The 15172-nt window shown below is 47.4% G+C and overlaps 1 protein-coding gene across 3 annotated transcripts; it reads right to left on the reverse strand.

Annotated features, from left to right (window-relative positions):
- Positions 1-757: 757 nt before the first annotated feature.
- Positions 758-14701, reverse strand: Klhl23 (kelch like family member 23). 3 transcript variants are annotated; one of them, XM_050123594.1, is made up of 4 exons: positions 14569-14701; positions 11662-12876; positions 8256-8408; positions 758-3107 (listed from the first exon to the last, which is right to left on the reverse strand). In XM_050123594.1, exons 2-4 carry the CDS (start codon positions 12872-12874, stop codon positions 2797-2799), a joined length of 1677 nt encoding a protein of 558 aa, XP_049979551.1. In that variant the 5' UTR covers positions 12875-12876; positions 14569-14701; the 3' UTR covers positions 758-2796. The 3 variants fall into 3 exon arrangements, with proteins under 3 accessions (XP_049979551.1, XP_049979556.1, XP_049979541.1); XM_050123599.1 differs by lacking the exon at positions 14569-14701 and adding an exon at positions 14005-14155; XM_050123584.1 differs by lacking the exon at positions 14569-14701 and adding an exon at positions 13669-13849.
- Positions 14702-15172: the final 471 nt, after the last annotated feature.

Below are 15172 nucleotides of genomic sequence, written 5' to 3' on the forward strand. Positions count from 1 at the left end.
TGACTACTGTACACTGTACACGTGTGCAGTGACTGCAATGACTACTGTACACTGTACACGTGTGCAGTGAATGCAGTGACTACTGTACACCACACACATGTGCAGTGAATGCAGTGACTACTGTATGCTACACACGTGTGCAGTGACTGCAATGACTACTGTACACTATACACGTGTGCAGTGAATGCAGTGACTACTGTACATTATACACGTGTGCAGTACTGCAATGACTATTGTACACTATACACGTGTGCAGTGAATACAATGACTACTGTACGCTACACACGTGTGCAGTGAATGCAATGACTACTGTACACTACACACATGTGCAGTACTGCAATGACTACTGTACTATACACGTGTGCAGTCTTGCACACTCTACACGCATGCAGTGACTGGCCATTGAGAGTACTGAAAACCAGACTAGAGGCCGCTCTTAGGCCCAGCAGGAGACTCACTGTCACAAAGGCATCTTGTGTAGAAGGAAGGAATTCCCAGTGAAGGTGGAGCTAAGCACCCACAGAATCCAGATGAGCTGGCAAAGGCAGGAAAGGGACTGATTTGTCCTCAGCAAAGCAAACTGTAAAACACTACTGGGCAATGCATTATTTTTCCAGCGTTAGCTGTTCCATGTCCTTGAGGAAACAGTAAAATAGCCTACAATTAAAACGACAGATTTTAATGTTCTGTAATTGATTACATTGATTCAGACTGCTTCAACCCAGTTGGCTCAAACTTAAACAGTCTTCACCACAAATACAGTGACTTATTTATCTTTATTGAAAATACAAAGAAAAAATTCAGTAAATTTCAAACCAGTCCGCATCTCCTCACACCTTGAGTTTATTGAGCACGTTACCTTCTGCATGCATAAAGGCTTTACAGTGGCAATCCTCATGCGAATCCCAGTTTACACTGTGCTTCTCTGAGCACAGACACATCACACTTCTACAGTCTTCCACGGAGTGATTCTCATGGCTGTACACGCCATCATTTCATTAGCACACTTTCTTTAACATAGATTTCTTCACATTGTTGCTACTCGTTATAATGCAGACATAAACATTCTCATGCATTTATATTTTCATCATTCTCTAGTTCAAAAATAATGGGAGCTCACAGGGCAGAGAACACTCACTTCCATTGTGTGTGTGTGTGTACGTGCATACATGTGGCACACACAGCACGCATGTGCAAGGCAGAGGACAGCTTTTGGGAGTCCATGCTCTCCTTCCACAGTGGGTTCTGAGAATTAGATGCGGGTCTCAGGCCTGCGAAGTGAGCACTCTGACCCACCGAGTCATCTCACTAGCCCTGTATGGTCACTTTTACGACTCTTTATAAAAAAAAAAAAAAGTACCATATAGCAACTCCAAAGGGTTGTATCTATTTAAAATGCTATCTGACATAAGTATTAAATAGTCTTCTTAAAAGTTTTTTTTTAATCAGAAGTAGTTTTATTTAAAGTAAAAAATAAGTATTATCTCTTAAAAAACAAAACAATAAACCCAATGTGCCGTGGGGCAGATGATCCCACAGCTCACTCAGGTTTGGGTGAAGTAGTGCTCCCCTCCCCTTAAGTTAAGGCACATGTGGAGGTGCCGGTAGGCACACAGAGGAAGCTGGAAAGGGGGATATCTGGTCCAGAGGTCACCCAGGGCTCATCTGGCTTCAAAGGTTGAGGGGCTCTTGATCTAGACAGATCTGTGTCTCAAAGTGCCAGTGTATATGGGCCAGGACGCTCTAATCACAGACGGGTTCAGAGAGTAAAGTCACGAAATCTGGTCAGGAGCAGCGATGGCGAGTGAATGCAAAATCTTCTCGTCAGTGCATTTTCTACTGCATCCCCACTGTGCTACATGCTTTCTGGCTGTGGGATCCAGCTTTATATGCAGACATTTAACTATAAAGAGGATTTTCCAGCATGCTTAAGCCAGACGCCTAAACTAGCAATTTACACCTAAGCTAAAAACTAAAAACGGCCCTTAGCATCAGCAAATATTTGACTATTTTCTCTCAGTTTACAACTCAGTTTACAACTCAGTTAAATTGCGTTGTAAACTCTTTGAACAATCTTTTGTACAGTGTTTAGTACAGCTCCGATAGTAAATAGAATACTAGCAATAAGTTATATACACCGCAAAGGGAAAAGACCGTAAGCAAATCCACACTCTGAGGAATTCTAAAGGGAAACATTTTAAAGTGTTGGTTTTGTAGAGGTAGAGAAGGTTCCCTCTTTACATTCCAAATTCCTGCCAGCTGGAGACCTGTACTATACACAGGTACCTCATAGGCTTTTAAAGACTTGTTCTTACTGTAGCCTTGGCTGATCTCGAACTTGCTAGCTTCGCCAGGCTGGCCCTGATGTCCTTGAACTCAGAGATCTGCCTGCCCCTGCCTCCCAAGTGCTGGGACTGAAGGCATGAGCCACCAAACCAGCTATATGGTAGGTTCTTAACAGACATTCCTAACACGGCATGGATGATTCTGACTTATACCCAGTGTTGATGCTACCAGGAAGAGAAGATTCATTACAAAGGTGTCCCACCTTTACCAAGTGTCAGATACCCCAGAGATTCTAGGAGGGGTTAGCTCTCTTATTGAACTGTATACACACATACGTAACATTTATCTTATGTTATTCCCATACATCACTGAGTCTGGGAATAGTGCAGGGTTAGAATTAAAAATTTCCAATGCCCTAGCATGTGCCAAACCGTAGTAACAAGGCACCCCAAACTCTGCACTCCTTCTACTGTGCCCCAAGTGATGAGCTGGTTAGGCCCGTGGACTCAATCAGACATTATACACACAAACACATCCATGAGACCGCATAGCACTGGGGAGATTGCCCACTATTTCCCACTTATTAAGATCTGGGTCGTATTTCTCAATGCTCTGGAGATACGTCCCCTTCGAGTAAGAGTACCCGCCGGTGACATAGATGCATCCGTTCATGATGACGGCCCCGCACTCCATCCTCCTCTCCATCATGGGCGCCGTCTCTCGCCACTCGTTTTGCTCTGGGTCGTAGCACTCTGTAATGGTGGTCTGCCCACCAACTAAATACAGCTTGTTTTCAAACGGAACTGAGCACAGTCCGTATTCTTTTTGGAAGGAAAAAAAAAAGAAAAGAGCAAAATTTTAATTCTGATAACAAAAGGGCTACCATACTTTGGGTATAGTAACTCTGCAATTTAGAACACAAGAATAGGGACATGGTGACATTTTGATTCTGTCACCCTCTTTTGTACACTGAGGCTTAAAATTCAATCCCTGACAACTGACTCAGATGCTTGTTCCCACTGCTGGGCCATTAGCCCCCGGGGAATAATCACCACAGATGCTGATTCCTAAGACGACTCTGCGTGATGACAAGAAGCCCACCCCTCGCACCACCGTCTTTCTGGGAACTGTCCAGCATATGGGGCTCTTCGTTGACATCCATCGTCACTCTTGACAGCTGTCACCTTTCTAGATGACAGCAGCAGAGTCCCCCTGACAGGACACGATACTAGGTAACTGGTGTAGGTTTCCCAAGGTCTCCGCAACCCTGCGACCAAGGACAGACCGCCTGAAGTGTCAGCTACCCCTTGCTTCAGAGGATGGCCAGGCTAGCTTCCCTCACACTGCAGTCTAGCCAGGGGCACAGGTGAGAAAAGCAGACGTCCAAGCACTGGGGTTCATGGCTATCATACTCGGCCATCACGAAAGACGGCCCCCAGCAGAAGGTTGCTGTGGGGATCTGGGCCCTGTGGGACCTACCTCACCTAGACCATCAAAGAGTTTTCATTTCTTTTCTCTCCTTCTGCTGGCTCTTCTAAGTACCATGATATGAGGCAGGCCAGGGGCAGGAAAAACAACACACAAGTGCTTCAGTCTGGGATGTGAGCAGAATTGGAAGCACCGTGGTGAGGTGGAAGGCATAAGCCTCAGCTAACCAGGGCAGCTACTCCTTGGCTTTCATTGCTGCTGCCAGGAGGGAATATTGTCACGCTGCCAGAACTTACCACTTTTTTTTAAAAAGGCCCCGAACCACGATTTTTGTTTGGAATCTTCTGAATTTTAAATTTTGGTAACAAGCCAATCAAAAGTAGCTTAAGCACTGTGGCAGCCAAAAACATCATACTGTGCAAGGTGCTAATTAGTATCTTTAAAAATTATCTCATCAGGAAAAGTTTAATATAAATGAAAACTTTACAACTACAACTGTACGTTTCTATTGACTTATACTATATGGGGGGGGCTGAATTTCACTTTCATGTGCCTTCTAACACTAGGCTTAAGTAATATTGCCTTTTAGACTCTTTTTCAAGTATCTAATTAATAAACCCTATGCAACTCACTGACTTTATGGGACACTTATTCCTTTATTTTTTAAATTAATTTTTACTTTGTGTCTATGTGTGTTTGCATATATGTACATAAGTGGACCTTGTGCATGGCTGGAGCCCATAGAGGCCAACACATGGGTACTAAACCTAGGTCCTCTGCAAGGGCAGCCAGTGCTCTTAACCTCTGAGCCAGCTCTCCAGTCCTAGGACACTTATTTTTAAAGTGATCCCTGTTTGGTCAGAAGCATCACCCCAGCTCCCTAACAGCCCTTAAACAAAAAGTCTGGATTGTTTGCCTGGGGGCTTCACCCCAACTCCATTTCAAGCCCCACTCCCCTGGGAGTTGCCTTAATCCAAACCCCACCTCCTAGAAAGCCCAGCAAACGGTAACCCCTCCCCGGGGAAGGTCAAGACCTCTCCCACAGGCTACTTAAACTGCCCCCAGAGAATGACCACGTGGTCTCTGGGCTTTGCATGGTCTCCCCCCTCTCTTTCCCTCTCCATGTTTTCCCTGGGCCACCTGGGAGCATTGCATTAAACATGGGCATCTTTTATTTGGTTTAATTTGGTATAATTGGAATTATTTGTGTCAGTGGAGAGGCTTATCTTAAGAAAAACTTTACAATCCCCATTTCATGCACATTAAATATATTAATGTAAACAACTGTTTTCTAATTGTTTTGTTGTTGTTCATTCTATTTTTTTCTAAATTGGTGGAGGTTAGTTTTATTTTGTTATTTTCAAAACAGGGTTTCTTTTTGTAGCTCTTGACTGTTTCTGAACTCTCTCTGTTGACCAGGCTAGGCTGGAACTCAGAGATTCACCAGCATTAGCCTCCTGAGTGCTGGGATTAAAGGTTTGCACCACCGCTGCCTTTTTTTCTAAATTGTAAATCTGATTTTTCAAATATTGAGTTTCGGAAGGACAAGTGTGACCACAAAATAAGCAGATTAATATGGGACTCAGGATTTAACGTGGTGTTTAAAACGGGGCAACGATGGAGAACATGGGCCCTAGGCAGGCTACTTGGGCTAAACTTCATTCCTAACAAACATTAGATGGCTGACTTTAGTAATGTATTTAACGTCACCACTTCAACCACCTGTTAAACCAGTTAGCAACAGTACCACCCCAACTCACAGGAGTCCTATAAGGTTTAAAGATGGCTGTGTGCTGGGAAGATGGCTCAGCGCCAGTGCGTGAAATGCTGGCCATGTGTGGTGATCTGAAAGAAAATGGCCCCCAAAGGGAGTGGCACTATTAGGAGGAAGTGTGGTACTGTGGGGGTGGGCTTTGATGTGTCTTTTGCTCAAGCTTCCCTCTGTGGGACTAACAGTTGACTTCCTGTTGCCTGCAAGATGTAGGACTCTCAGCTTCAGCACCACATCTGCCTGCACATCACCATGCTCCGTGCCGTGGTAATGGCCTGACCCTCTGAAACTGTAAGTGAGCCACCCTAATTAAATGTTTTCCTTATAAGACTTGCCATGGTAATGGCCTGACCCTCTGAAACTGTAAGTGAGCCACCCTAATTAAATGTTTTCCTTATAAGACTTGCTGTGGTCGTGGTGTCTCTTCACAGCAATAAAAACCCTAACTAAGACACCATGTATGAGGACCAGAGTTCAGAACTCTAGAACCCCAAATACAACCCCTAAACCCTAACCCTGCAGGAAGCAGAGAGAAGGGGATCCCCAGCATAAGCTAGACTAAGCTAAATTGTGAGCTCTGGGTTCCCTGGGAGACCCTACCTCAAAATATAGTGGAGAGCAGCCACGGAGACAATATCTATCTCAGGCCTTCACATGCAAGTTCAGTGTGCTTGTGCAGAGTGTGGACACACATACCCCACACATGACCATGTACACCACACACGGTGTGGACACACATACCCCACACACGACCATGTACACCACACACAGTGTGGACACACATACCACACATGAGCATGTACTCCACACACAGTGTGGACACACATACCACACATGAGCATGTACTCCACCACACACAGTGTGGACACACACATGCCACACACGAGCATGTACTCCACACACAGTGTGGACACACATACCACACACGAGCATGTACTCCACCACACACAGTGTGGACACACATACCCCACACATGAGCATGTACCCCACACCACACACAGCAAATAAATAAATAAATATATAGTGCTATGGTTTGAATACGGGTAGTGTCCCCCAAAGGACTATACATAAAGACAGTCCCTAGGACATTGATATTGGGAGGTGCTATGGATTATAAAAAGTGAGGCTTTATGGGGGTTCCTGGGTACTGTTTGACTCTGGCTACCCCTCTCTCTGAGGTAACTACCTACTTTAACACGCTCTCATCAGAGACCAGACCAAAGTGGCTCCGGGTCTTGAAAAAGAACCTCACACTGTGAACTAAACAAACCTTTTCTAACTAAGTTAGTTTCCCCAGGCATTTCATTGCAATATTGTAAAGCTGACAAGCATAAACAGATTAATACATGGGAAATCATTGAAATAGCGTGCCTAGTCAATCCGAGTAGACATTAGCCATTGCTCAGAATGCCCTACTATTATTACTTTCCATTATGACTTCGTTGTTCGCAACAGAAAGTGATGGAGTATTATCTAGACTAGACAATATGTCTGGACTACTAAGACCAATGTCAGAGCCAGGACAGCCTGCAGCTGAAGTCTCCTCTCGTGTGAAGATGTCAGCATCCACAGAAGCAGCACCAGACGCAGGAGAGATGCGGGACAGCTACATGGGTTGACAGCAAGAAAGGCTGCTCCACTAAGCTGAAGCTGGCTACTCAGTGATCACATCACAGATGATGGAATCGAGACTGGCTGAGTGCGGGTCCTGGGCCACCACTTTCAAAATGTGATTGTGGAAAAGTTATCTAAGATACCGACCCCCCATTTCCAAATATGAGAATCAATGACAGACAGTACCTATGCACACAGTTTCAGTGAGAATGGAGGATCCCTAACCTACACAGTGTGCACTCAGTGGTGTTAGCTACTGCTGTTAGTCACAGGTATCTCAAGCGTGCAGACTTTAATTTCCCTCCACAGTGACCCTCGGAGAACCTGATGATCTGCAGAAAAAAGTGGTTCAAAATAGTAAGGTAACGTGATATGAGTTCCTCCAAATGCAAACTCTTAAATACGTGGAATAACTGTAACAGTCTAAAATGTTCTCTTTTCCATAGTGGGGCTGAGCCAGGGCCTAACCCATGCTAACTGCAAGCTCTTATCCCTGGACTCTATTCCCAACCCCCTGAAATAGTTTAAGAATAAAGACAGCAAAAAGGAGCCAAGGACCTAGCTCGGTGGATAAAGCGCTTGACATCCAAGTGTGAGGCCCTGAGTTCAGACCTCCAGTGCTCATGTCAAATGCTGGGCTTAACGAGGCATGCCTAAAATCCCAGCAAGGGAACGTGGAGACAGGACAACCGTAGGGACTTGCCAGACAGCCAGTCCAGCCAAGCAGGTAAGCTCCAGGTTCAGAGAGCAACCCTGTCTCAAAAGATAAGGCGGTGAGACAACCAACCAATACACCTGAGGCCTTCTTCTAGCCTACACGCACGCACACACACGCGCACACACACACACACACACACACACACACACACGCGCGCGCGCGCGCACACACACACACACACACACACACGCGCGCGCGCGCACACACACACATCACAGAAGCAAGGCATCCCCTTCGATAGACAATATTTTCCTATATGACTGTTAAGGAAGCACACAGACAGGGCTCTGCATATAGGAGCAGGTGTTTGATAGTCCCGGAACGCAGAGCCAGCATGCTTCTAAAAGAGAAGAAACACTTGCCCACCTTTAACCTCTATGCACTGGCCCGGCAATCCTAAAGACCAGAGCTATATACTTGAAAAAGGATTCTTATTACCTGGGTGTGGGCTAGCGGTAATGAGGCTCCATTCATTGATGTCTGAATTGTAGCTCTGCACCTTGTCATAGGTGCAGCTTCCTCGGTAGCCACAGTGGCCGCCAATGACATAGATAACTTCATGCAGGACACAGGCAGTAGCATTTCCCACACCTGTATGTCAATTAAAACCACATCTTAGATTGCTCATGCTTTTCTGAAATGAACACCAACCTTTTTGTTATTGTCCTTGTTATTAGGGAAGATGAATGCAAAAGCACCGTTAGGTGCTGGGGAGTAAAAGTGAAAAAGGAAGGCTTCTTGGGCTCTCTCAGGAGTACAAACAATTAGAACATAGTTAGAGTAGGGGAAATACCATAAAGAGAGAGATGCTAACATTATTTGTCAGATCTAAGAGACATTGCTTTGGACTGGAGAAATCACAGCATGGGGGACGTGATTTGCCCTGGGCTTGGTGGTTAGGACTCTGGCCAGCAGAGGAAGGCGAAGCTGCTGTGTGCAGAGCAAAGCCCCACAGAGGCACCTCAGGCAACGCCGAGGAGGCAAGCACAACGGGAGTTGGCACACGAGAATTTAGAACAGAACTCAAGTTAACGCTACGTCTGGGCTACATTCGGCAGGACATTTCAGGTTTATAAACAGAGGCAGGAGGAGACTGAAAAGGAAGGAGAGGACTCAGAAAGATGCAGGTACCAGCTCCCATAAGGACTAGCCGGTGCTTTGGGTGTGAAGGGAAGGGCAGGGGTGAGAGATGGGTCAGGAAGATAGGCTTCAATGACAAGACAAACCAGGCTGATTCTGAGTCCTGAACTGGGAAAACTGGAAGACTCTGAAGCCACAGAAAAATGAGGAGGCGAAAACAGGTTGGGCCAGGCAAGAAGGGAGGCTCATTTTCATTGACAACACACGACTTTCAGCCTTTCAGCCAACTTTGACTAACACTGTTAATGTGCCCGGTGCGTCTCCTTGTTGATCTCTACTTCAGAGAAACAGTGGGTTTACAAGCAAGATAGTTATGAAAAAGAAAGACCCGGGGTTCCCAAAGAAGCCAATTTCTCCTCTGTATATCCCTAAATGCCCCCCCAAAGGAAATGAAACCAAAATTTGACTCTACTCAAATCCAGTTTACCTAACCAGAAAAGGTATTACTTAACTTCAGAATGCAAGTAAAACCAACTGAGAAAACATAATATTATTCTTTCTACTGGAAAATGGGAAAGTAAATTTTTGGCAATAGCCCACCCATCAGAATAGGTCAAACAAAGTTGCAGGAGCTGAAGCTGAGTGCTACCCTTCCCTGGGTCACCTAGGCAGAAACCAAGTTTTCAAATGGAAGTCATTACACCACCTCTGCTCCTGTCTGTGGCTCACACTCGTAATCCTAGCAGCTGCGAGGCGGAGGCCAGAGGACAGCCTGGGCTACATAGCAAGACACTGTATCAAAAAAAAAAAAAAAAAAAAAAAAAGAATCTCTTGAATTTCTATGATTTCAAAAGCCAGCTGGCATTTGGGGAAGGATGGTAGAGTATGGAGATTTCCCACACCACTAAGGGTAAAAGCACAGGGCTTTCCTTCCCTACAGCTACACAGGGCTAGTACCCCACCCCACCTTCAACAAGCAGTTTCAAATATAATAACTCTTCAGATTTTTCAACAGAGTAACAAATTTCCATCCTCAAAGATATATTATCTATAAAACCTGTGAGTTGCTACCATTGAGAAATAAAAACAGTGATACCTGCAGGTTTACAACTGCTGTTATGGACTTGAACCTGGCTTGTTTCTTCTGTGGCAGAGGAGTCTGAATGGCCAGGATCAGTCTCTCAATCAGTAAACCCTAGGTACATTCAGGTAAAGCCAAAACCTAGACAGGGGCAGGCTCTCTGCTATCTTCTCCCACCCAGTCCTCACACACATGTGGCTGCCTGTGAAAAGCAGGCCCAGTACCAAGGTTTCCTGAGTGCAGCCCTCTGCTCCCAGTTGGCTAAATGCACACGGTCCTTCAGCTTTCTCAAGAACCCCAGCTAGCTGATGCTGCTCTCCCTGTCAGACAGATGGCAAACCTGGGCAGAGGGGCCGAATCACTTGCTCAAGTTCGGCAGAGAAAGTCAGAGCTAGGACCCAGGCAGTTTGACTTCAGAGGCAGTATGTGATCACAAGACCATCTGCCTCTAAGCTTCCGGCTTGTCATCCAAGAATCACATCAGGTCAATTTCTGGTTCGGGTCACATTCCCACACCCTCACCAGTGTTAAAAAAGCAACAGAAAGGCCTGGGAAGAAACATTCGGGACAAAAAGAATCTACCAGCTGATTTTTTTGTTTGTTTTGTTTCTTTTTAAGACCTTTTCCCCCAGCCCTGAAGGGAAGAGGAGCTAGGCTAACTAATCTCAAAAATACAGTGTTTATCAGGCAGACCCTGGGATTCAGTGTGCTTGGCTCTGTGGCCACAGGATGTAAGACAACTTCGTCTCTGTCCTTTCTTTATTTGGAAAGAAGCCTGCATCCCAAAAGCACGGCTGTGTGTCTCTGGTTCTCAGGGGAACGTACAATGTTACATTCTGAAGGGATTAGCCCTACAAAGTTTTAGTAAGAGACCTCATAGATCAGTATATTCTAAGAGAGAAAAGCTGGCTATTGAAAGGTGGATGGATACCAGATGTGGCGGTGCACACCTTTAATTCCAGCACTTGGGATTAAATTCAGAGGCGGGATCTCTGAATCTGAGGCCAGCTTGGTGTATATTAGCAAGTTCCAGGCCAGCCATGGCTACAAAGTGAGACCTTGTCTCAAAAAATAAGATAAAATAAAAACAAAGCAGAATTGAAAAAAAAAAAACATTTTAAGAGCAAATAAGGAAAACTACGAATTAACAAAACTAGTCAGGTCAGTCTGAACTGGATATAAGTTAGGACTGGGGTAAGATCTAGAAGGATGATGAGAGGAGGCGCGTGAATTATACTATTTCCTTACACTAAAACGCTTTATGCCATTTCATCAAAAAAAAATTCTAAAGCTGGAGTCTTGCATAGGCCAGGCTGGCCTTGAACTCACTACCTAGGACTTCCGATTGTCTTTGTCTCTGCTTCCTGAGTGCTGGGACCATAGGCCTGAACCACCAGGCCAGTTTAAGTGGTGCTGGGGATGAAACCCAGACTCAGCGGGCGCGCGGAAGGCAGGCACTCTACTGACAGTTTTTGGTGCAGTTTTCTTTAAGTCCAGACAAGCTGGGGACCGTTTTTCACCCAGACAATGCTGGGCCGAATTGCTTGTGTAATCTCCTGCTGTAGTTCCTCCGGAATCTCTCTCGGAGTGCTGCTTTCTTCCTAAGATTGCTTCCCAAGGAGAGCAGATGGCGGCCTGACCTCGAGCGTGTAGAACCCCGGGACCGGTCAAAGCTACACTTACCTTTAATCATGTTTGCGATGGGAAGCCACTTCTCTTTCAGCGGATCATAGAACTCGGCTTCTTCTGCGGGAGCCCCTTTTCTGTAACCACCTAGAGCGTAGACGCAGCCCCCCAGGGTGACTGCGCAGTGGTAATACCTGGCATTGAGCATGGGCAAGCCTTCGGTCCACTCGTCACCCTCGCTGTTATAGATCCACACTGTGTCAAGAGCGTCTATGTTGTCTGTCCTGTACCCCCCAGTTACGTAGATGTTGGGTCCTAAGCATGTGACACCGTAACTCTCCCTGGTATAATCTGGTATTTCTGCTCCCTGAATCCAAACATTTGTCAGAGGATCCCATATGTGAACCTCTGATAAGGGATGCCAGTAATAGCCTCCGATGATATACATGGTGGCTGTGGACCTCTGGGAAATCTCTCTGTGCATGGGGTTCAAGGCATTGTAGATGAGGGAGCGTATCTTATTTTCAGTTAGCAGGCAGCTTCTCTGAAGGCCTAGAGCTGTCTTTAGGTACACTGGGTCTACATCTACGTTGATGTAGCTTAGCAGATTGCACAGGCATTCGATTCGATTCTCTACATCATGAGCGGTCCACTTAATGACCGGCTCTATGACAGCTTCCTCCTTCCAGACGTTGAGATTCTTTCTGGACAAGATAAAGAGAAACTTTTCAAGGCTGATTTCCAGAAATTCTTCTTGCTGCCACACTTCCTTAAACCGCGAGCACAAGATTCTTCGCGATTCCTTCTCTAGTTCTGAACACACGTGAAATTCTGCAAAGGAGTGCATCCCGATACAGTTATCAATATCCAGGTGCCTAACCAAGAACTGCTCGCAAGCCTTCTTGACCGACAGGAACTGCAGCAGATCGGCTGCTTCGAGAAGGCTTTGTACATTTCTTTTTGTTATCTCAATTTGGGAAGTATATGCATAATTTACAAGGCCTTCCAAGATGTCATGGTGGATGCCAAACAGTTTGATTTTACTTTTAAATTTTTCTTTCATGTCAGCTGTGAACATGGCCTTAAAATAATTGCTGCAGGCAGCTAAAACGACTCGGTGACAGTGGAAGATTATGCCGGAAGGGCACTGAAGGGTAATATCAGTAAATAATCCATCCAAATAAAATGTTCTGAATGCATCCAGAAAATCGACCGGATGCGCTGAATCCTTGAAAAGATAAATGTAATCTTCTTGTCCTTTCAGAGCCATGGCTGCAATAGATATAAACAAAAACGTTTTCAGTCTTGTGTGGTACCGCTAATAATTAACGTTAAATATTCCAATCATCAGACACTGATGACATCAGGCGTATTCCAAAACCAGACTGAATCAAGTCACCCAAACACCATATGCAAAATGTGCTGAACTATTTATACGATGGTCTATTTAAATTCAAGATAGCTCGGAGCCCCAAATGAGGCTCCTGGATTTTTCAGTTGTCCATTTGCTAAGAGATCCTTACTGCCCCCGGTCGCCTAATATCTGCAATCTGTCCCAGTCTGGCAGTTCCTCAGAGTTCACACTCCGCAGGCCAAGTGTCCGAGGGGGTCACCCCGCCGCAGCTCGGCCCCAACCCAGCGCTTCTCTCTCCGGTTCAAAGCACCAAGATGGAGAGAGACTCTCAGAAAAGGGATCCCTGCGCCCCGCCGCTGGCTGACAGCAGAAGAGCCGCTCGGCCCCGAGCTCGGCTCTCCAGCCCGCGCTAGCCTGGGCCCGGGCCGCGTTCCCGCCGGGAGAGCGCCCCGCCCCGGGGCCCCGCGCGAAGGTTCGACTCCGGGGCGTCGCGCGTCAGCGTTGGCCGCTACCCGCGGCCTCGTCCAGGCCGGGAGCGCAGGTGTGGACGACCTCCCCACCCCCGGGACCCACGCGCCCGCCCTCCCACCCGGCCCCGCACGGCCATTGTCTGCGCTCCGCTGCGCGCGGGCTCGGGGGCGGCCTGGTCTCCCGCGCGGCCCGCTCGCCCCTCCGGCCGGCCCCTCCCGGGCTGCTCGGCTCCGACCTACCTCGCCGGCGGCAGGGGAGACGCGGAACCGGGCTAGCGGTCGGCGGGGGTGGGGGCGCCTCCCGACCCACTGACCATCTTTGGAAACGCGCGGCGGGGCGCGGCGGAGGCCGCCTGCTAGTGCAGCTCCAGCCCACAAGGCGCTCCCGCTTCGGTGGCCCGCGGCTCCCCGCCTCCGCCCGCAGCCCCCCGCAGCCCCCGCGCCGGCTCCCGCAGCAGGTGGGCCGCGTCCACGGGTCAGCCCCGCTCGGCTCGCGCGCTCACGCCCGTTGCACCGCCCGCTCCAGGATAGACCCCGAGTCCCCAGTTGACGCCGGAGGGGAGTGGGCACGGGTACCTTCTCTCTCCCTGGAGACCTCCTGCCAGCCCAAGCCCGGGGGGTGCGGGGAGAGAGCGCCCAGAGAAGGCGGCGGAACTAAGGTCTGGGATTAGGGCTGCCTTCAGATGCCACAAGTAGCCGCTTTCGCACAAACTCCATGCTGCCTCCAACAGAGCGCGCAGGAAGGAGCCTTGGGGCTGCTTAGCACACCAGGAGTTAACCTGGAAGCTTCCAGGAAAAGTGGGGGTAGCCTGGGTCAAGGCTTGAGTCCAGGCACTAAGATTCAAGCGGCTGTAAGGGGCAACCGCCAGTCTTCTGGTGATGTCCATTGTGGTACACTCGAAAGTCCACTTTCTTATAGCAACAAAAGATAAGAATCACATGCTTTTTTATCAGCAAGATTTTGAAGAATTTAGCAGCACCTCATAAGGCTGGGAACTGGTAATCGGGTTTGAAAGATGGTCCACGGCTGTCACCCTGGAAGGTCAGGGTGAACTAAGAGAAATGAGAGAACGCGAGAACTAAGGTGGTTCTTAGAGTATTGCAAAAATAAAAGAGTCTACAGACACATAATGGCCATACCTTACATGATGGGAGAACTCTGAAAACATAAGCGCAGAAAACCGAGCCACAGCCTCTGCTGAAATTGCACCAGAACAGCCAGGAAGCCAACTTCTGTTTCTACCCCCCACTTCCACTTCTGGACCAACCCGGGAAATATAAATATGTCAAAACGGATCACAGGCATTTGTAGCCCACCCCCGGCTTTCCCAGCCAACTCCCTCCAATCAGATTTCTAGGATGGCAGAGGTGGAGGCAGCTCTTGCCCCGCCTCCTTGCTTCTTCCTCTCCTTTTTCTTCTATTTTTATACAGCCTTCTCATGTCCCTGCCTGCTTTGAGCCTCTGGGAGGGACAAGTGATGATGATTGGCCCCCTTGCCAAGCAAGCTCTGAACAAATGCATGCTTGTTCTCCTTTGAGTGCTTTTAGTTTAATTCCACATCCTAGTGTTGATGCCGGGTACTGGCTGTGTAGGACCTCAAACTTCCACTCCAGATTTCGGAAATCTTCATTCTCTTGAAGAGCACCACGTGATATTTAGAAAAAATAAATTGGCCAGAGTCTGGCCAACGATTTAATATCACAGTAAGAAAGCAAAGGAGGCTTTGATTGGGGGCCTAAAGTT

This window comes from Alexandromys fortis, unplaced genomic scaffold (genome assembly GCF_014885135.2).
Source record: "Alexandromys fortis isolate MF-2015 unplaced genomic scaffold, M_Fortis_MF-2015_v1.1 scaffold_8_9099976_23576923, whole genome shotgun sequence".
Classification (NCBI taxonomy): domain Eukaryota; kingdom Metazoa; phylum Chordata; class Mammalia; order Rodentia; family Cricetidae; genus Alexandromys; species Alexandromys fortis.